This window comes from Argopecten irradians, chromosome 1 (genome assembly GCF_041381155.1).
Source record: "Argopecten irradians isolate NY chromosome 1, Ai_NY, whole genome shotgun sequence".
Classification (NCBI taxonomy): domain Eukaryota; kingdom Metazoa; phylum Mollusca; class Bivalvia; order Pectinida; family Pectinidae; genus Argopecten; species Argopecten irradians.
In genome coordinates this window covers 23,162,027-23,184,054 of record NC_091134.1, presented here as the reverse complement: position 1 = coordinate 23,184,054, position 22,028 = coordinate 23,162,027, and the positions used below count along the sequence as shown (strand labels likewise).

General features: G+C 33.8%; 2 protein-coding genes and 1 long non-coding RNA gene across 11 annotated transcripts in view; 1 reads left to right on the top strand and 2 right to left on the bottom strand.

Annotated features, from left to right (window-relative positions):
• Window positions 1–254, bottom strand: part of LOC138318921 (GRB10-interacting GYF protein 2-like) — a 29,806-nt gene extending 29,552 nt beyond the window's left edge. Inside the window, exon 1 of the mRNA XM_069261775.1 lies at window positions 159–254. The gene's annotated coding sequence lies outside the window, so the exon portion shown is untranslated. The remainder of the gene's footprint in view (window positions 1–158) is intronic.
• A 2,493-nt stretch (window positions 255–2,747) lies between these two features.
• LOC138321326 (uncharacterized) lies at window positions 2,748–13,475 on the top strand. The gene is made up of 4 exons (XR_011208311.1): window positions 2,748–2,880; window positions 3,675–3,821; window positions 7,167–7,289; window positions 13,338–13,475. It is a non-coding gene; the product is annotated as an uncharacterized lncRNA (long non-coding RNA).
• The window catches only part of LOC138321293 (activated Cdc42 kinase-like), a 111,244-nt gene continuing 99,337 nt past the window's right edge, over window positions 10,122–22,028 (bottom strand). For 7 of the 9 annotated variants that reach the window (XM_069264871.1, XM_069264917.1, XM_069264882.1 and 4 more), the window contains 2 exons: window positions 14,049–14,100; window positions 10,122–13,567 (listed from right to left, as the gene is read on the bottom strand). In XM_069264871.1, coding sequence (XP_069120972.1) covers window positions 13,352–13,567; window positions 14,049–14,100 — 268 coding nt within the window. In that variant the 3' untranslated portion in view covers window positions 10,122–13,351. Of the gene's footprint in view, window positions 13,568–14,048; window positions 14,101–19,190; window positions 19,242–22,028 lie in introns of all 9 variants that reach the window. The other 2 variants (XR_011208310.1, XM_069264935.1) reach the window with 2 other exon arrangements.

Below are 22,028 nucleotides of genomic sequence, written 5' to 3'. Positions count from 1 at the left end.
TCATGAAAACATGCATCGTGAATCTGGCATACGGTGAAGCACATGGACTTTATATAAACCCTGGCATCGCACAATGATAGAACGGGTAACCAAATTATGAAGAAAGATATATGATTTAATGACTGAATGAAATTTTAAGCACAAGCATGACAATGTACCTGATTTTTTTGCAATGTTCAACAGCCTGAACACGAAGCACAAAACCAATATGGCCGTGTTTGTGTGTATGTATCACGTGACCTAAGGGAGGCCCCGTATACGGAAACGGAAGTACTTTTAGTGATGCAAATATGCTACACCGGATTTAGATACTACCTAGATCAGCCACACCTACTTTTTGGAGGCAATGATTTGAAAGTTAATTTTTACATATCATGTGATGTTTTTTTTTGTTTCGACAGCAGTTAACACATAGATACGTAAATTAAACACAGGTTATTTATATTTCTGATATATAGTAGATGACTATGATCTTAAAATGGTATAAAATGGTAAATTTTAAATAGGAAGATCCAAATGATATGTGCCCCTTATGATGGGCGGTTAGGGCCATTTCGCATTCAAGTCGATTTCGCGAGATCGAGACTACGAGGACGAAACTGCAAACTGAACCCAATAATCTCGCAACTTTGTGTTTGTTGTTAAATTGACCCCTTTCAGGAGCGGATTCGGAGGAAGGTAGTTTCTCGCAAGAGCGGCCGGAGGGGGGGGGGGGGGTTCTCCCCTTGAAATTAAATAGTTTCGATTGTCATTAAAATTCTTTTACATATTTCATTTTATAACCCATCATCGGTGCTTATTAGACATTTTGATATCTACCTCTGGAGTATATCTACAGTCATATGGTGGCGCCACGCATATCGTCCGTCTGAAAGACATGTGGCACTTGATCTTTATCTGCTGGTTTGCAACTGGACTGCGTTCCTCTACCATTCTTCGATGTAGTTAACGCATAGTGAACAACTTTTGGAAACCATATTTCACTACAAGCCAGTGTTTTGGACAGATCAACTTTTTCAACTGATCACTTTTTCATGCTAAAGTTGCATCGGCCGTTTGCTGCGTATATAATATAGTTCTTCCTCCAGGACATCCTCGATACTCCAGGGGTTCCGATCACTTCGATCTCTACACCCCTGGACTATCTCATTGTAAAATTGGAGGCAACAGAACAGAACATAACAGTTAATTTAATCCTTTGATGTTCACCAAAAGAGCCGTATAACAGTACACGTGGTTGACTGTGTGGCTTTGATGTTGGTCGCCGTTCTCTCTGTAGTTTTCAAAGGAAATCTTTGAAGGCCTGTGATTGGTTCAAATGTTTTCCGCTGAGCTGCCTCCAAGTTTGCTATGAGATAGTCCAAGGGTGTAGAGATCGTAAGTGATCGGAACCCATGGAGTATCGAGGATGACCCCAGGACTGTCCTAATGATGACCTAAGATGAGGTTGCAACACCAAACAAATGTAAGATTCCTTGTGTAATTTATGTTAACAGTGAAGATTCATTCGCTATGCCGTTTGGCGCACATCCAGGAGTTACTATTAGTGACGTTATATCTACTCATGGACTGTCTCATAGCTTCAACTGTAGGTAGTTCAAATAAAAAAGTCTGACCAGTCACAGGCCTACAAAGACTTCCTTCGAAGACTACAGAAAGAGTCCTTTAAGAGTTTTACTGAGACAGTCCAGATGTGGATATAGTAACAGTAACCCCTGGAGTATCGAGAATGTCTAGCGCAGTAATTAGGATGACGACAGGAACATAAGACGACCTGCATTATGATAAATTTACATTTAATTTACATTAATAACATTGTTCAAAAAGCGATGATACGTTTAATTATTAACAGTAATTAAGCCGATAAATTTTGTGAATCTTAAAGATGCTCCACCGCTGACAAATGGTATTTTTTCACTATCAAAAACAGGACAAGACGATTTAGTATTTTTCTTCAGTTACAAAAGTTACTTAATTTACACCATTACCACCATTGAAAAGTTTGAGTTTCTATTTTTTCTTTAAGTTGAAAATATAAACAAAAAATTTAATTGCATCCCGATCAAAATCCGTGGCACTATATCCTATATGGAATGAAGTACTGATTGCGCGTGGATCATTTGCAAAATAAATTATTTTATATTATTTGTTTGTGTTAATTAGATACATGTATACATGATTAAACACCAACTATTGTTCTAATGATGAAGTCATTTATGCTCTGTCGGAGGTGGAGCATCTTTAAAAAAGACAATCTTGTTTCACATTCCCGTTTATGACAGGCAATTAATGGACATTTTCTATGCCGAACCACTACATATGACCCCCCTCCCCTAATCAATAATCTTAGGTATGACAGACGTCATAGCGAGCTTTTCTCTCATTTCCCTTTTACCGCTATCAAGATGATTATAAAATATACAGACACTACATATAGTTTTATGTATTTTGTAGGAGGTAAACCGCAACTCACTGTAACTCATACTGTATCCTGTACTTAAATAATCATTGAATTTTATATTAAATGTATGTTCAGAGTTGTTCAATATGTGAGTAATAGCGGAGCTTCATATTTCACGATTATATTGAAGGAAAAGAAATCATACAAGTTAAAAGAACCCCATTTTTATAACGCCGAGAAATTATGCATAGAACGCAATATCAAACACCGTCAATACAATCGGTCACAGAGCTAAAATACGCTAAATGTCACGCACATTGTTGATGACGTCAGCAATGACGCGCACATACGCATTAACCATTCAGCAGCAGCAGCGGTATTTTCCAGGATGGCGTCAATTTCCGGTCCTGTGCCCAGTCTTACGTGTGGAAGGTGTTTGAATCATTTCCCCAACGTTTCCATCATCAGCTGCGGAACAGGTATTGGTGACATTTTGAGTTTCTAATATGTCATATGATTACAATTAGTAGTTTTCCTTTTCAGTCGTCACTGCCTTCAGTACAAAAGAAGAAATTTTTTTTCAATGTTTTCGAGGCCTAATTTTACATTTTACTGCAAAAATACAGGTTTCAATGTCAAAATATGTGTTTTTAATGTTGTTATTTGTTCACGTCGAAAACTGTTAATTGCGACAAATATAATTCATCAAATTACTCCAATGATGTATCATCCTGCCACTTGCGCCTTTTGACGAGTGTTTTCCCCCCAATTCATAAGTGTTTTTTTTGCAATGTATCAAATGAAAAGAGAAAAATATCAAAAGACAACAGTTGCAAGGTATTTATACATTTGGCGATTTGTTCCATACAACGTATCGTATGTTTTTCTTTGAACTAACTTAAATTTGTATGTTATTTACGATAGATCCTAATCAATCTGGAACGCGTATACATGGAATTGTTCACCTGTTCAGCTTATTATAATTTGTCCGTTTCAGAAAACCGTGTCCTATTAGGGAGCAAAATTTTATTTTATCACATGGGTTATAAAAGGCAATGGGCCACATAATTTTAATGATGCATAAAATAATGTAAAATAAAAAATGTAAAATAATTTTTCCATCTTAAAAGAAACAGGTTTTTAATGTGGATTTTCAGCACCTACAACGGAATTTTTACGACGAATTGAAAATAAACAACTAACACGTGTTGAATAAACATGTGTCCCTTAGTATTTATTTTGTATTTTTACGATTTTTAGTGATTTTATCCAGTTTTAGTGCTGTGCCGAGCCTGTCATCGCAGAGTACATCCAGGTTGTGCTAAAGCAGTTTCCATAGTACCATACGCAGATAAGATGTGCAAGTTTTGCCGAGCAGTTCAAGCCATTTTGTTGTGCCCGCTTTGTGGACAAACTGACGGTATGTTGCAACTTATTTTTAAAAAAAACCGCTGTTTCATTGTACAAACATGTTTTATTGGTGAATGGAATTCAATTTTGATTATCTAACAATACAAATATTTCTCCAAACATATTAATGATATTGATAATAATTTAAATAAAAACACTTTATCTCCAATCATTTTTTTTAGTTGATACATAAAAAATAATCATTTTTTTTAGTTGATACATAAAAAATAAACTCATTTCGGAATCGGAAAACAAGCTTAAAGCGTATATTAATTCCTTTCCCTGAAATATCAAGCCAGAGGAAAGTTCGGCACTGGAAACATCTTTTACGTGTATAAAGAAAGTTTAACGCAGAAAAATATTAAATTTAGAAAAATACGTGTACATGTATTTATCTTGTATTCACCACATGTTACTATGTATAGTAACATGTGTAGTAACATGTGGTGAATGCAAGATAAATACATACAATGAACATTATCATACATGTGGTGATTACAATATAAAAAATGGTTCATAGTGCTATTAAAATTTGGTATAAAGTGTTATTAATAAACAGTCAGTTTAACAACTCTGGTGAAATTACACCTCAACAAAATCGTTTACTTAATTTGATAAAGGTATGTACTGCTAGAAATATTTCTCTCTTTTTTTGTATTGAATAGCTATCATCTCCCCAAAGTAAAGTTTTTTCGGTAAGAATTATATCTAATTGATGTAGTGTATTTTGTCTAATAATAGTATAGTTAGAACATGATAATAAAAAAAAGATGATTAGTTTCGACTAAACCACAGGTACAGAGTGGAATATCTTCTTATATATTCGTATAAGTTTATTATATATAAATGTTGTTTGAGATTACTACATTTTAGTCTTAAACGAGTGTGTAAAATCTGAAGATTTCTATCACCCGAGTTAATATATAAGGGGGGGGGGGTATTTATACTTTTTATGCAAGAAGCGTTTAATTATGCCAAAAGAAGGATTTTCACGATTTTTTACTGGTAATGCATTCCATAACTTAATTGAAGAATTTAAAAAAGAATCTTTATAAGATTGTGTTTTGCGATTTAGTAGCTGTAAATTGTCTGAATGTCTAGTATTATACATATAACCTTTTGAAACCTTATTTTACCAAAATTTACCACCTTTAGACGTGATAGATAATCTGGAGTTTTCCCATGATACATTTTGTGGAACTGCAAAAATTAATGATTTTCTCTTCTTTTGGATATTTTTTCCCAGTCTAAATCTTTCTGAAATAGACTGATACTTGATGATGTATTAGCACCTGTTACTATTCTTGCTGTCTCCAATTGTATATTTTCTAAATTTTGGCATATATAATTTGGTAGGTTGTCCCATACAAAATCAGAATATTCTAGAATCGGACTTATCAATGAAAAATAGATAGTTTGGAGAGAGTTCCTATCTAGAGTATATCTTAAACTTAAGACACCTATCCTTGGAGAAACATTTTTAAAATATAATCTATGTGATTTTTCTATGTACCATCTTCATTTATTACAACTCCTACGTGTTTGTGGGATTTTACATTTGATACATTAGTATTATTCATAATTATGGGGTCGTAGTGTCTATGTGTTGTTTTCCTAGTTATTAATAATGATTCTTTTTTTTTTCTGGAGTAAAACGTACTAACCATTGGTTTGCCCATGCACGTATCTTTAAAAGGTCATCATTAATGGTATCAACAGCAAATGTAGGATTATCAACAAGGTTATATACAAGTCAGTGTCATCAGCAAACAATTTAATTTTACAATTGATATCTTTCACTATATCATTAATTTAAACAAGAAAGGAGAGTGGACCTAGGATTGAACCTTGAGGTACACCTGCCTTAATAGTATGTGTTTCAGAAGAAGTACCGTTAATTACAACTTTTTGATGTCTATCAAATAAATAGTTTTCACACCAAGATAATGAGTTTCCAGAGATACCAGATTGTTTCAATTTAAATATTAAACTCCTAAGCCAAACTCGATCGAATGCTTTGCTTATATCACAGAATACAGCTATAATTTGCTTCCCAGAATACGTTTTAGCCCTCCCAATTTCGTTTGTAATGTCTAATAATTGATGAGTTGCAGAATCTCCAGGCATAAAACCTGACTGAATTTTAGGGAAAAAATCTGTGTCCCTAATAAAATGAAAATTTGTTTAAAAATGCACCTTTTCATTAATTTCCCAACAACACTTATCAAAGATATAGGTCTATAGTTTGAAACAGTACTTTTATTACCTTTTTTAAAAACTGGCGTAACATTGGCTAATTTCCAAATTGCAGGTTAAATACCTCAATCAATAGATTTATCAAAAATATTGATAATAGCTTAAATTATTGACTCTGATTTTGCTTCCTTAATGATACGTGGACTTATATTATCAGGACCAGAAGCTTTAGAGACATCTCACAAACTTATTGCATCCTTAACATCCTGTGCTGTAATAATAATATTTTCTAGTTTACGTTCAGGAGTTGTTACGAGGTAAAATGGCATTAGAGTCGTCTAGAGTTGACTGATTTATAAAATAATTTTTGACAATGTTTGATTTTTTTTATCATCTCCATAATTTGTGTTATTGTGTATAAGCGTTGGAATATGTGCGGTCTTTGTTTGTTGAAAATGTGTGAAAGTGTTTATAAGTTTCCACCAGTCACGCGTGGACGTAGACATACATTTTATTTTACCAGTTAGCTTTAGAATATAATCACTTTTTGCTTTCCTTATGGCATCAATACATTTATTTCTGGCCTCTCTAAATCGTTGCAAACTAAGTGGATTTTGTGTGCATGTCGCTTTTTTATGAAGTCTCTTACGAATCCTTATCAATTTCCTAATTCCACTACACATCAAAGGTGGTTCTTTGTGTCTAATCAAAACAGTTTTATTAGGAATATATATTTTTGGCTGTATCTAGAACAGCAGTATTAAAAATATTGCAAATTGATCAACTGTTAATTTTTCTAACGAACCAGCCCAATAAATACTGTTTAAACTATCACAAAACTTATTATATCCAATCGATTAGTGACGTAGAGTGTTTTTGCCAGGTCATTACGATCAAGTTTGAAGATTACATTGTGATTTTTATTTCATTTTCTTTTAGGATAAATGTAAAGGAAAATATCAGTAGTGAAGTTAAGTATGATAAAACAGAAAACGCTGTATTAAGTATGCCTATCTATACTGATCTTTCTCCAACAATGATAGAGATTTAGTATGATGATGGACTTTTGAAGCGTCAAGTCATTTGGTTAAAAAAAAACCCACACACACCCTGTCAATGACCTTACGATTGTCGAAAGTATATGCCGTGTCTATTGTAGATGACCAAGCGATGCTGGCCCTTTGTCAGAGATGTAGTGACCAGCTCCATCACGATGGCGCCTCCATACACACCGACCATATAATGGCGATCCCAGTCTGATTCACAGGTTTCTAGAGTTCAGGTACGTATTTACAACTAAGTAAACATAAAATCAGAATGGCACTTGCCTCCAACGAGAACTGTCAGAATCTCGATAGTGTTCCACAACCAAATCTGGAGGAAAGCTTCTCATATACACCCATATGTTGGGGTAGGGCAAACGCATCCTGATCTACAGCAAGGACTTTGACAAACGCTTTCCATCCTTATGCTTTATTTTGGCTAATCGAAGCAATGATCTTGGCACAAATCAATCTAAAACTTGGGTCGAGGTAAACATTTCCCAAAGTAGGGCCAGGATTTTTGTCAATTATTTTCCAACTTAGATCACGGACCTTGTTAACCTAACGACTTCATCTAAGCAAACATTTTTCGACCCAAAGCCTTGACCTGGCTTTTGTTTCCCAAACCACGGCCTTGACCTGGGTTTTGTTTTCTGACCTAGAGCCTAGATCTGGGTAAATCTATTCAAATCTAAGCAATTGTTTTCCAACCTTAAGCCCTGCTATTGGCAAATTTGCATTTATGCTTTCAAACATGAAACTTGGATCTGGCAAACTGAAACGCTTTCTAACTTAAACTTTTGATATTGCCAAATGTTTTCCTACTTCAAACCTGGATCTGGACGATCATCCCCAACGTATAGTCTTTATTAGACACTTTTGTTTCCTACAATCCAACCCAGTGCCTGTATGGATCTGGACAAACGGTTTCATGTCTAAAGCAAAGACATGGACAAACGATGTTAGAGCAAAATAGTTAGATATGAACAAAGATTTTTTAATCTAAAGCCTGAATCTGGAAAAAATGTTTTCAATCCAACCGATCAAAGTAGGATTTTGTGCTAAATCAAATTTTCCATCCCCAAGTCTGAATATGGACAAACATGTTCCATCCTTTCAACCTAAAGCATTGGCCTGGTTCAATGTTTCTTTCAGTTTTAAGCCTGGATCGACAAACACAATTTTTCAACCTGAAGTCAAAATCTGGACATACGACCTCAACCTAAAGTCAGAATACGATTTCAACATAAAGTCACAATGTGGACATACGATTTCAACCTAAAGACATAATCTGAACATACGATTTCAACCTAAAGACATAATCTGAACAAAACGATTTCAAAGTCAGAATCTGGACGTACGATTTCAACATAAAGACAGAATCTGAACATACGATTTCAACTTAAAAGTCAGAATCTGGACATGCGATTTCAACTTTAATTCAAAATCTGGACATACGATTTCAACCTAAAATTAGAATCTGGGCAAACGATTTCAACCTAAAGCCAGAATCTGGAAACACGATTTCAACCTTATGTCAGAATCTGGACACATGATTTCAACCTCAAGTCAGAATCTGGACAAAAGTTTTCCAACAAAAATTCTGATTTTTGTCAAATGTGTTCCACCTTAAGTAATCAACTTTGTTTTAATATGCATATGTATATACGTATAGGCAATCTAGCTCCGTTAGCTACAGCTCAATTCAGTAACCATTGGCTTGATCCGAGCAAACATTTCTAATTTAGAAGATGATATTAATCCTCCAGTCGGGATCAAAGCAGTACTGCTCAACCCACAATCTGGACCTGATAGTGGAAACAGACAGTCAGTAGAGATACAACCTATGTTCTCCAACTTAACTACTGCACTGATTTCAATGAAGAGATGGCTATCCATTAATAGAATAGATCGGAGTAAATGTTTCAAGAATGTGTCGGAGCAGATCACTTATAATCCAATGTCTCAATCAGAGTAAATGGTTCTACTCTAAAGTGCTTGATCGAAGTATACAGTCTGGATGTGAGTATATCATGGCCCACAGAAACTTGCTCATCACCCCATCATTAAAATCTAGAGAAAAGCAAACGACAACGACTACATTATCAAAATCTAGATAAAACGACAACGACTACATTATCAAAATCTAGATAAAAGCAGACGGCTACATCAACAAATCTAGATAAAAGCAGAGAGCTCCATCAACAAATCTAGATAAAAGCAGAGAGCTCCATCAACAAAATCTAGATAAAACAGATGGCTCCATCAACAAAATCTAGATAAAACAGACGGCTCAATCAACAAAATCTAGATAAAACAGACGGCTCAATCAACAAATCTAGATAAAACAGACGGCTCCATCAACAAAATCTAGATAAAACAGACGGCTCAATCAACAAAATCTAGATAAAAGCAGACGGCTACATCAACAAAATCTAGATAAAACAGACGGCTCCATCAAAAAAATCTAGATAAAACAGACGGCTCAATCAACAAATCTAGATAAAACAGACGGCTCAATCAACAAATCTAGATAAAACAGACGGCTCCATCAACAAAATCTAGATAAACACAGAGAGCTCCATCAACAAAATCTAGATAAAACAGACGGCTCCATCAACAAAATCTAGATAAAACAGACGGCTCAATCAACAAACTAGATAAAACAGACGGCTCAATCAACAATCTAGATAAAACAGACGGCTCCATCAACAAACCTAGATAAAACAGACGGCTCCATCAACAAAATGTAGATAAAAGCAGACAGCTACTTCAACAAAATCTAGATAAAAGCAGACAGCTACATCAACAAAATCTAGATAAAAGCAGACGACTTCTAACACAGTGTGGATTGATGTAATGTTACTTGGATGAAAGTAGAGAGAGAGAGAGGACTCTTACAATCTTTTTCACCGCTTATGATCTAGGAAAACCTTGAGTCAAATCTCAGTAGATGACTTTTGTAAGTCAAACAGGGATCCTTCCAGAGCTTAAGCTCCTGACTGTAATCTTGATCTAGTCTGGAATCTGGATATGGAGGGACAATTTTGAACAGAAAACAAAACAACAAGTTAACATAAACTGAACGTTTTTAATGGTAAAGAATTATTTGTATGAGAAAGTAAATGCTACCTAACACATAAGTATATAAAACGCATAGGATGATAGAATTGGCATATGTGAATGGCAGTCTGCTTACCTAGCTACTGCCTAGTCTTAAATAGTATGGCACAACATCAGCTTGCATATTCTAAAAGATCCTGGTCATTTAATGCACGGTGTGATCACTGTCAAATAAACAAAATAAAGCCACTCTCAAACAAAATCGTCCCAACAATTCCCCATGGAGAAGGCTGTGACAACTTCGCTCGAGTACTCTGCTTAAACATATAAGAGTTATATACCACAGTATACCATAATTAATATTACATATATGTTTGGGTTGATTTATATTACAATGATAATCATAGTATTTAATCATTAGATATTGCACTGAATACGACATTGTGATCAATAGTCAATAGATTAAGTCAAGAAAATGAGAATTCTTGAACAAGGAGAAACCTACTTCTCCATAAAGCACTTTTATACCTTGACATAGAAATCACAACAGTAATGATATATAGTATTGTATTATGGCTATTTCAATTGTTCTTGTTTTACTCTACATGGCCTTCCATTATGGCTAACTCAAGAATTCCGGTATAACCTCAGTTATTTACTACCAACATGACTTAGCCCATTTCTAGAGCCTATTGCTAGAGACAACCTATCAACTATAGGTGCCATGCCGACTTAATTAATGTACTGTATAAAATGAAATATTCGTGGGTTGTAGCTTTCATTCCAATTTATGGGTAAAAACGGAACAATAATCACAAAGCCATGTTAACTTGTTTTTAGTTCAAAAGAAACCATGAAAACAACAAAAGTTTTTACATAACGAATATTTCATGTCATGCAGATTACCGCCTACATGGCCCTGCCTATTGTTAGGTGTCAACTTTAGTAAATAACTTGTTTCTTGCAGTGTTAGGAAGACTTGGGCATTGTAAGTACTTCGCATGATTTTTAAAGGTTTATTACTACGAAAAAAAAACGAAATTTGTAATAAACAGAAAATCTGAGCTATAAACTGAAAGGTACTCTTCAATGTATATCACAACTAATATTAATTTTTATACAAAGATTTTTCTTTTGAATTGTTTTCCTGTTTATAAGTTTTGATGCATGATATACATATAATTAAACAACAAAATATATAATCAGTATACATTTTATAAACATATTATGCTATTATATAAATAAATATAATTTCTTCAAAAGAAAATTGGGTATTTGTGCTTCAATAAGACAATAGTAATAGTTTACATTTATGCTTCATTACATTTGATATACAGTAAGTATTAATTTCATCATTATGTGAGTACATGATTTTATTGCATTATCTTCTAAATATAATTCATTTTTTTGGTATTTGACAAGAGACCTGGCAAGCTAGACATGTTTTACACATGCAGTACAGTATCAATATATACATCCATCTGATCGCCACTATTTAAGATTCTATTTCTCATTAGTATTCTGATTCAATTAAGTAGTATTAATTGAGCTTAACATGAAATTGTCCTGCCTTTTTGACAATACTTTTTTTCACAGGTTAAGTGTATATGAGCCAGAAAGCTTAGCGTTACTTGAGTAACCAGCATCGAAAACAAATATCTTAACATTCAAAAGGGTAATACTTAGAAAAACTTCAAATATTCTTGTAATACTTCAAATGTACATATTTTTGTAGGGATCTTATTGATACTCATATAATTAGATGTCTATTAAATCATTGTTTCTTTGATATTGTTTTGCACACCAAATTCTGTGAAAAATGTTGTAATATATCCCACCTTTATCTTAGAAATACTATCATACAATTTTTGAAGTACAAGAATCTGATGATTGTAAAGCAAATATAACAGTAATAGCACTAGACTTGAAACCTACATACAAATCAAAGCAACATAAGGTGGCTGGTGACAGTTCACAATGTCATCTTTTGTTAAGGAGTTGTCTCCTCCTGCTAACAAGCATTAATTGTTATTTTTATCAGAGTAGTACAAATTTTATGAAAACAACATTACAAGTGGATGAAACCAAGAGAGTAGTTATCTATCCTGCTGAAAGGAGGAGGCAACTCTGTACAGCAAAAGACTTTGTTACCTGAATATAATACAACTGTGATGCTACTCTGTATCATAAATCAGCTAGGATATATATATATTTTCATGCATTAATAAATGAGATGAATATCCAGGTGTTCTTATATTCTATAAACACTTCAAAAAGCTTTTAATTTCTTTTGTTTTTCCCCTCTAAATCTTGAAAAATGTAAGTAGGTATACTTCAAATTCAGAGAAAGACATGTCATTGACTCTCAGGACATTCACAGCAAGACCAAGTCTCCTTTCACTCAGATCTGTTCATAACTTTTTACAAAATTCCATACTCATTAAAAATATAAACATTAAGTATTGAGCGTTGCATCAAAGGTGATTTTACACTAACGAATTCAAATACTGATTAATTTGACAAATTTGTATCAAATTGGGTCATCACATCAACAAAATGCACAATGGTTGAGACTGAACAGAAGGAAATATTCTCTCCAGGATAGGAAGGGAACGTCTCACATTGTACTACAACCACATCATTTTGCCTGGCATTATTGATTACCACTAGGAAACATGGCTCCGAAAGAATTGTCAGCCATATTGTAGTCCCATGTGTATCAATAGCTGTTCCTTTTCACTCCCTAGAGTAATGTTCATATTTGTATTATATACTCCTTCACCCATACCTATGCTGTTTTTCTATTAGTTTGAGCCATGTATCTGGAACAGATCATCTTGCACAACAGCTACACAGATGTAAACAACCAGTGATTTGTACCATGCAGAAGGTACACAGAAAAGACAATTCTTTTCTTCTCCTATTTTAATGAAATTTGTAATGAATATTTTGTGTGACATGAATTTACTGCTGTGCAATAGAACACAATCAAAATAGTCACAGTTTCTCGATCACACATGTGGAATTGTGTCCCTTGAATGTCTAGTAAAGTTTTACTGGTTATTTTGTCTGTATTGCAAGGAGACAATGTAAGTACAACCAAGAGTTACTTCCCATGATGAAATATTATAAATGGCTTCTTGTCCTGTGCATTATGAACTGTGGATGCTGACCCAGTGTTAATATATCACTTTGTGAACAACCAGTACTGTTTTCTTTGACAGGTGTCGTCAACATTTCAGACATCCACACACTCGGGACTTGGAAGGGGACTGGACAGCATGAAGTTGGCCGCACGCTGGACGTCCCAGTCACATGTCATTAGGGCCTCTTTACATAGGTGGACGTCGCCAAGCTGTGCGTTGAGTAGCTGTTTCAGTTTGACGTACTTGATGGCGCGCTGGACATCCCACTTTGTCTCCTCCAAGGCAGACATACAGTCCTGGACCGTTACCTAGCAACACAAAATTTGTAGTGATTGCAAGAAACAAGTTTTTTGTTGTTGTATATTATGAACTGAATAGTGTTTATTTTCTAGTTAATATTTGATGTTTTGGCTACTGCAATAAAGTCAATATTACAATCATAACCAAGAGTTAATGTGTATATTATTGATCTGTACATTGTTATGATATGTCCTTGAAGATGCCATACCAAGGGACTTATTTTCCAGGACAGGGGTACCGTGACAATTTTAGGGGATATGTTTCTATTAACTTTATTATACTAATTATTCAGCCAGTTCCATAGATAACTAATAGATACTGCCTCACCCCACCTTACCCCGAATCAAAAGAACAGATAATCAAGAAAGAGAGAATATGTCTCTTTTCTACGAACTAATGAGGTTATACAGTGATAATATAAATATTGTCACAGATTACCTCATTCCTAAATGCATGATTGTAGTATAATCCAATGGATTTCTTACTTACCTCGTTACCAAACACTTTCTGCATGGTGTCTATTTCCTCGCAGTTCTTCTCCCTGTGATAAAGCAAGCACAACATGTCTTGTTACAAACAGTTTGTGACTCTACTTCTAGCTTCAAAAGTGATGGTTAATTTGGCAACTATTGAAGACGGTGACACATTATGAATTAGGGACAAAGCTACAAATAGTGGCAACATATTCTATTAAACTTTTCAGCTACAGAGTTGTCTGCTCTTTGGATATGAATTTTGTGACAGAGATTTGATATTATAAAACGACAAGTTTTAATGGTATAAATCATCTTTTAACAAGTTTTGCACCAGAAATTTTGCATCAAAAATATATGAGATGTAAAAATAAATGTAAGAATTAAATTTACTTTGTGACATTGATATGGCAAAAACTGTGAATGTATAACTTTATCAACATTACTCTCCCTTTAACGATTTCTACACGTTCACATGAAAAAACCATGTTGCATGATGAAAAGATGACTTAGGAAAATTATATCAATCCAGTCTCAACTTGAATAGAAGGTGTAGTAGACTATCATGTAGTATAAACTAGTGTCTGAACATACTGAATTTGTCATATTTAGTCAGACCAAAATGTCAAGTTCACAGGATAATCCTTGTTAATCCATTTAAGCTAGATTAACACATTTGTCTTCACAATGGTTATATCCTGTCACAATTCACCATTCTTAGAAGAGAATGAAGGAAAAAGTCCAACAAAAGTATTCAGCATTGTATCCATCTTCAAATCTTCCAATTTTCGTAAAATACCCTTAAAAATGAAGGTCTGGGAACCTTGACTGGAGATATTCTCCGGGGATTTGTGTGCATTAAATGACAATATTGGTGTACAGATTCAGGAAGGGGAGATAACTAATTGAAGTAACTAAATCAAGTTGGTAAGCTTCAATAGCTATAAATATTAGGCAGAAAATAATAATAATGAAAATAAATAAATTTACATACATTTTGGTCTGACCTTATTCATATAACTATGGTCTGACTACAACTACAGAGACTGACTATGTTATAATCTCTTTATATACTTCAGCATTAGGAATTCTGGTAGTCATAAAGCTAATGCTTAACACTAGAGGTTAGACATGATAAGTAGTTATAAACTAGTCACTAGTTATTTTCCACTTTACTTTGAAATCTTTAAGGAGGCTATGATGGTATCGTGTTGTAAGTCTCATAATTATTATTTTCTTTTGTATGATGATTATTAAGTACTGATTACAAATTCAAAAATGGCATAATGAAGAATCTTCAGCATCATAAGTTTGGCATGAAAAGAGATATGGTTTTAATGACAAAATGTTAAAAGTTGAATCTTCGAAGAGGTCTAGTCCACTAAAGGTGATCTCATGGAGTCCTGGGTGGCTCTGAAGAAGTCTACCTCGGTTAATAGGATAGCAGCCAGAAGCATTAGGAGAGATATGCAAGCATGATTTGTGTAGGACTTAATAAAACTCTAAACAAGAGACTTTTTGATGATGACTCATACCAAACTACATCAATTTGTGAAGCTAAACCACAAGAGAATAGACCAAAGAACAGTGCTGACATGGTACTGTTGCCACCATAGGATTTAAGCACGGAGACTTACTGAGTAGTGCATTCTTGTGCAAAAGCAAGTGATTCCCAATAAATGACTATTATTTATAAAGGTAAAAAATCCTGTGATTTTTATAGGCAAAGGGGGTCAATTTTAATGTGTTTGTACACTTTTTCAACTTAATGTATCCATCAAAGCAAATATCACCATCAAGGAAATATTTCCTTTTCGCTAATAAGGCCATATTCACAGTATTGAAGAAGCAAACTAATCCCAAAGAAAAAAGGGACTATTAACCCAAGGTAGAAAAAAGACCAAGCAAAATAAACCTTAAGTGAATCAAACAACCTGTGTAAGTATTCAAGCTGTTACCATGGACTGTAGCCAAGCCAAATTATAACAAATCTACACTTAGTAGGGCAACTCCAATTCAAGCAAACTTTCAACTCACTGTAGATGATCAAGATAAAGAGTGAACAATAGCTTGCCAACTGCCAAACATGTTAATAAGCTAAATAAGCCTATCTATGTTTCGCTGTTATAAAAGCTTTTTTCCATACATGTATACAATTTTATGATGTAGATTAACTAGTGAGATATTATTTTTGGTGCTAACACCATTAGCAAGTTATTTACAGTTCTTGATAATTAGAAAATTTACAGGTTATTTTTTTTGATGCTCAATCCAAAAGATGGAGTTATTTTGATGCTCAATAAGTTTTGTTGATTTACTGATGTTAAAAGTCGAAATATAAATGTATGTAAAAAGAAAGTTCATATTTTCATTTCTTAATAAGGTTCTTATGATGTATGAGGGTATCTCTCTGCAGCAGTATACATGCAGTTATTTGAAAGATATAAGACTGATAAGAAATAAAAGTTCGCAAAATTTGAATAGCAGGTGTCAACAGAAGGTGGTAGATCCCAAAATGAGAAATTAAGGTACGGGTATGTCAACTGCTCAATTTGACCATTATCCCTGGTCATAAGTGGTTGCCCGGGCGGTCATGTATTTGATTTTATGAATTGCTGTTTCACTGTGTTAAGATTTAGAAGCTTGTGTTTGAAGCATAAGCTGTCATGCAGATTGTCTGGTTGGGTCCTATACACAACAATAACCTTTCTATTGATAAAAGATTAATGATTTGCTTCATGAACACTTAAAATTTGAATCAAGGGGAAGCAACTTGTGCTGAGTGAAAAAGAAGAAGCTTTGTAACAGGAAGGTCTGTACAATATAAATCCCTCTGCCACCATACATCAAAGTAAGATGGGGTGCAGTGCAACAGGACAGGATGGACTGGACAGGGCATTGCAGGACAAGGTGGGACACTATAGACCCTCCATCTTATGGGGGAAATTAAAGGAAAGTTACTGGAACAGATCGAGTCAAAGGAACGGTAGTAAACTCTGACAGGAAGAAAAACAGAGATGAGGTGAAATAAATGTTAAGTATTTCATTTTAAACCATCCTCAAAAGGATTAGAAGTTTGAGATACATGAACATGTAAATTCATTATAAACCAGCTATAACAAACTGGGTTGAGTAAATCTGATGTGAACCAAGAGACATGTACACATAAAGCCTCATCAGATGTCAAATTATACACCACAAATAGATGTCTATTTGTATACTATAGACAAAATATAGGTCAGAATGATGCATAGTTGGTATATGAAAATGTGTCTCACCAATTTGAATCTTTATAAACAGTTTCTATGACATATAATTTAGGAGATTGTACAATAGACTTGGTTTGATTAGTTTAACGTCCTATTACCTGGGTCATAAAATGACGGTCCAGGTTTGCAGTCAGTACCTGGTAACTGCCACACATGGGATTCAAACTTGTGACCTAGAGGTTGAGGGCTTACATGTCAAAGAATGAAAGTTGAACAGAAAAGAAAAAAAACCCTACTATATCCCAGCCCTAGAGTACCATGGATGGGTGAAATCTTCACAGCAGTGTAGTATAATACGTGTTTGTTTTAGCTCTGCTTGTAAGGAATATCTTGTTTGCATGTTTAATATGTATCTGAGTATGTAATCAAATCAAATCAAAGAATAGAAAAAAATCAAAATCATAGGAATTTGCCATTTCAACATGCTAATTCAACAATAAAATAAATAACTAAATCAATAAGCAATATTACTGGGGAACAAAACAGTTTCAAACAAACAAAGTTCTTTGACTAGAATAAACTAAAATGTAACGTAACAATGAATACACATCATGCACTTGTTTCATAGGAATGTATAATTGCCAAATGATTTTCCAGATTTTCAGGAAAACTTATCTTAGAGATGTGAAAGAGTCATCTTCAATTTAGATGATTTCATAAAATTTCATAAATCATCGAAATGTAAGGAAATTTACCATTTAAAATCTAATTCTTTCGACAAGACGGTTTTACTTGACGGAATTACATGGTTAATTGTATGCAAAAACGTAATTTACAAATGATACAAAAAAATCCATATTTTCTTTAGGAGCTCTCTGTACTTTCAGACGGATACCAAGATATATAACTGGTGTTTATACAATGTATAATCTTCTGTTATGCAGAGTTATCCACACCTGTGGGCAAGTATCAATTGTTCTGACAAATCTTGTTTGAACACAACATACTGTAAACAAACTTATATTTCGGAAAATTCCAACCAGTATAACTTATTTTTGTGTAGATCTGATCAATTTTCTAATATTTTGCAAGTGTTCAAAAATTGTGAAAATCAATCATCGTGAAAAACATACATAACACAGTAGAACCTGGCAGCCTAAATAATGAAATCATGTGAAAAATGTTGGGTATAAAAATACAAAAATAAGTCACTGTGAAAATAAGTTAATTTATCATAATTTGTAAATAATGAACTAAAGATCAAAGTCACAAGAACAGATAACTCTGTATAAAAACCAGACTCAATATTGTCATGTTGGATACATCAATGATAGCATATAAACAAATCAAAATAAATATAAACAAAATTCAGCAAATATGTGAAAATCAAAACGGTGAAAAATGATTAGTAAAAGGTTTAAAAACAAAATTAGTACAAATAAACGCAATATGTTGTCATTGTATATATATATATATATATATATATATATAATCGCAGCTGTGATAGCATTATTTTGTGTGTAAAAGAACATAGGTACATGTAATAGGTAAATAGAGTTTGACCATGATTCTAATAGTGCCAGCAAAGTCCGGGTTAAATAATACTTTTAAAAGTTTTGTTTACAATTTGGCTTATAGGCTATTAAGTTCATGTATACATATACACACACACATATATATATACAATGCTAACTTGAAAATAACTAAACATTATATAGATTTAAAAATAAACCCAAAGAAACTTAGTTAAGTTGTGAAATAAAAAACTTCTTTTCAAACAGAATGCAGAAAACAAATAAGAAACAGACAAAATGCAATCCCATACCCAAAATGCAACAAAAGTAAAGATTCATTACAAAAGAAAAGAAAAAATATGATAATGAAAATCAATAATAAACAAAACAAAAATAAAAAGAAAATAAATAAAAAAAACAAATCAAAGAAGATACCTTTATAAACTTTTAAAAGGTTTAAAATCAGCTAAATATCTAGAGAAAAAACTGAAAGAGAAAGAACGTGGTTAATGTTGGTAAGGTCTATGTGGATTAAGGTTATACTAGGATATGTCAGATTAATATCACTAGGACTACAGTTCATAGCACTCTCAGGATTATTATCTATAGAGTACACAGCAAACAGCCTTCCTCACGACCAGACGTCACCTTGGGGACGCGTAGTGTCACCTTAGATACCCGCCACCAGCCGACCAGATAGAACTCCCCCGTACCAATATCTACGTATATATTTCAGGTACAGAGTTTTCAGAATCAGGTTTATAATAATTATGGTTTTAGAGGGCGGTTTATGTTTTTGGATGTATAAATACCATATGTACATGAGTGATGGTTATACCCATACCTAATACATCTTATAATATTGTACATATTACAACAGGAATTGTGTTACAGTGATAAGAAAAAGATACATGTGACAAGTACAGCATCAAATACTAATGTAATATGCATGGAACCAACACATATGTCTTTGACAAAGTTGCATCAGGAATTAAATCACTTTTATCAAAGCAGAGGATGGATTGCTGCTTCATAACAGGAAGTGGAAGATAACTCCACAACACAAGGAAGGTCTCTTCTTTACAACAGGAAGTAGATCACTTCTATACAACAGGAAGTGGGTCACTTCTCTACAACAGGAAGTGTATCACTTTTTTACAACAGGAAGTGGGTCACTTCTCACAACAGGAAGTAGATCACTTTTATACAACAGGAAGTGGGTCACTTCTTTACAACAGGAAGTAAATAACTTCTTAACAACAGGAAGTGGGTCACTTCTTTACAACAGGAAGTAGATCACTTCTATACAACAGTAAGTGGGTCACTTCTTTACAACAGGAAGTAGATCACTTCTATACAACAGTAAGTGGGTCACTTCTTTACAACAGGAAGTAGATCACTTCTTTACAACAGGAAGTAGATCACTTCTTTACAACAGGAAGTGGGTCACTTCTTTACAACAGGAAGTAGATCACTTCTATACAACAGGAAGTAGATCACTTCTATACAACAGTAAGTGGGTCACTTCTTTACAACAGGAAGTAGATCACTTCTTTACAACAGGAAGTAGATCACTTCTATACAACAGTAAGTGGGTCACTTCTTTACAACAGGAAGTAGATCACTTCTTATACAACAGGAAGTGGGTCACTTCTTTACAACAGGAAGTAGATCACTTCTTTACAACAGGAAGTGGGTCACTTCTTTACAACAGGAAGTAGATCACTTCTATACAACAGTAAGTGGGTCACTTCTTTACAACAGGAAGTAGATCACTTCTTTACAACAGGAAGTGGGTCACTTCTTAACAGCAGGAAGTGGGTCACTTCTTTACAGCAGGAAGTGGGTCACTTCTCACAACATGAAGTGGGTCACTTCTGATCACTTCTCAGAAGGATTGAAACATAGTTATTGAACACAAAGAGGATCATAACTTCATTCACAACAGGAAGTACTTCACCAATTTATGACACTCCTAGAAGCAGGACATTACTTCACAACATGAAATAAATAACTACTTCACAACAGGAAGTGGATCACTACTTATGACAGGAATAAGACAGGAAGCAGAACACTACTTCATTACAGGAAGTGGATGTATACTTTATGACAGGAAGCAAAATATTCCCACACAACAAGAAGTGGATCACTACTTATAACAGGAATGATCACTATTTTAAAGTCAGGAAGCAGAACACTACTTCACAACAGGAAGTGGATGTATACTTTATGACAGGAAGCAAAACATTACCACACAAAAGGAAGTGGATCACTACTCTATGGCAGGAAGTAGAACTCACAACAGGAAGTGGATCACTAATCTATAAAGGAAGTATAACTCACAACAGGACGTAGATCACTACTTCATATAAGGAAGTGGATCACTACTTCAGATTAGGAAGCAGATTGGTATATAAACTTGGTACAATACTTAGTAAGGATATTAATAATCCATTGAAATTGTATAGATTTCTACATACAATACAGAAATAAATAGAAAATACTGAAAGAATATGAAAACAACTTTCAAAGAAATGCTCAAATGTCTTTAATGAGCTCACTAAATTTATTATGGCTATTCTAATTTTTGTACATTTTACACTCTCTATTGATGCTAGATGTTCTGGTATAAAATATTTCACATACATGTGTCATTCTGATAGTGAAAGTATAAACTAATCTGTTCTTGTGAATACATGTGTAACTGTAATATACAGATATGTGATTCATTCCGTTTCTGTGAATACAGTTTGTCATGGATACATCTCGATTAACATATCACACACTGTTTACAGTTTCTATACACAAACACATATAGGTGTCCTATCCTATAACCCTATTACTATTGGTCATGGATACATCTCGATTAACATATCACACACTGTTTACAGTTTCTATACACAAACACATATAGGTGTCCTATCCTATAACCCTATTACTATTGGTCTAGGTTCATCACCAGTCACCTACTGTTATCACTGCTTCAGTGCTAGGCTTCCATTTCTACTTCTTTTGAATTTGCAAATTACCGAAATAAATTCAATTTCATACATAATATTAATTTCATAATATAATATAACAGCTTGAGAAATTTTCACGAAAAACATTTTATGCAATCACAATTAAAAAAATGTCAAAATAACATCAGAAATGATTAATGCATTATTTACAGAATGATCAAATTTAACATATTAAATAGAAAATCAAGAAATCTTTGCTCTATGACAAAAAGGACATAGCAGAATCTCATTCTGAATTCATAAAAAAGTTAGA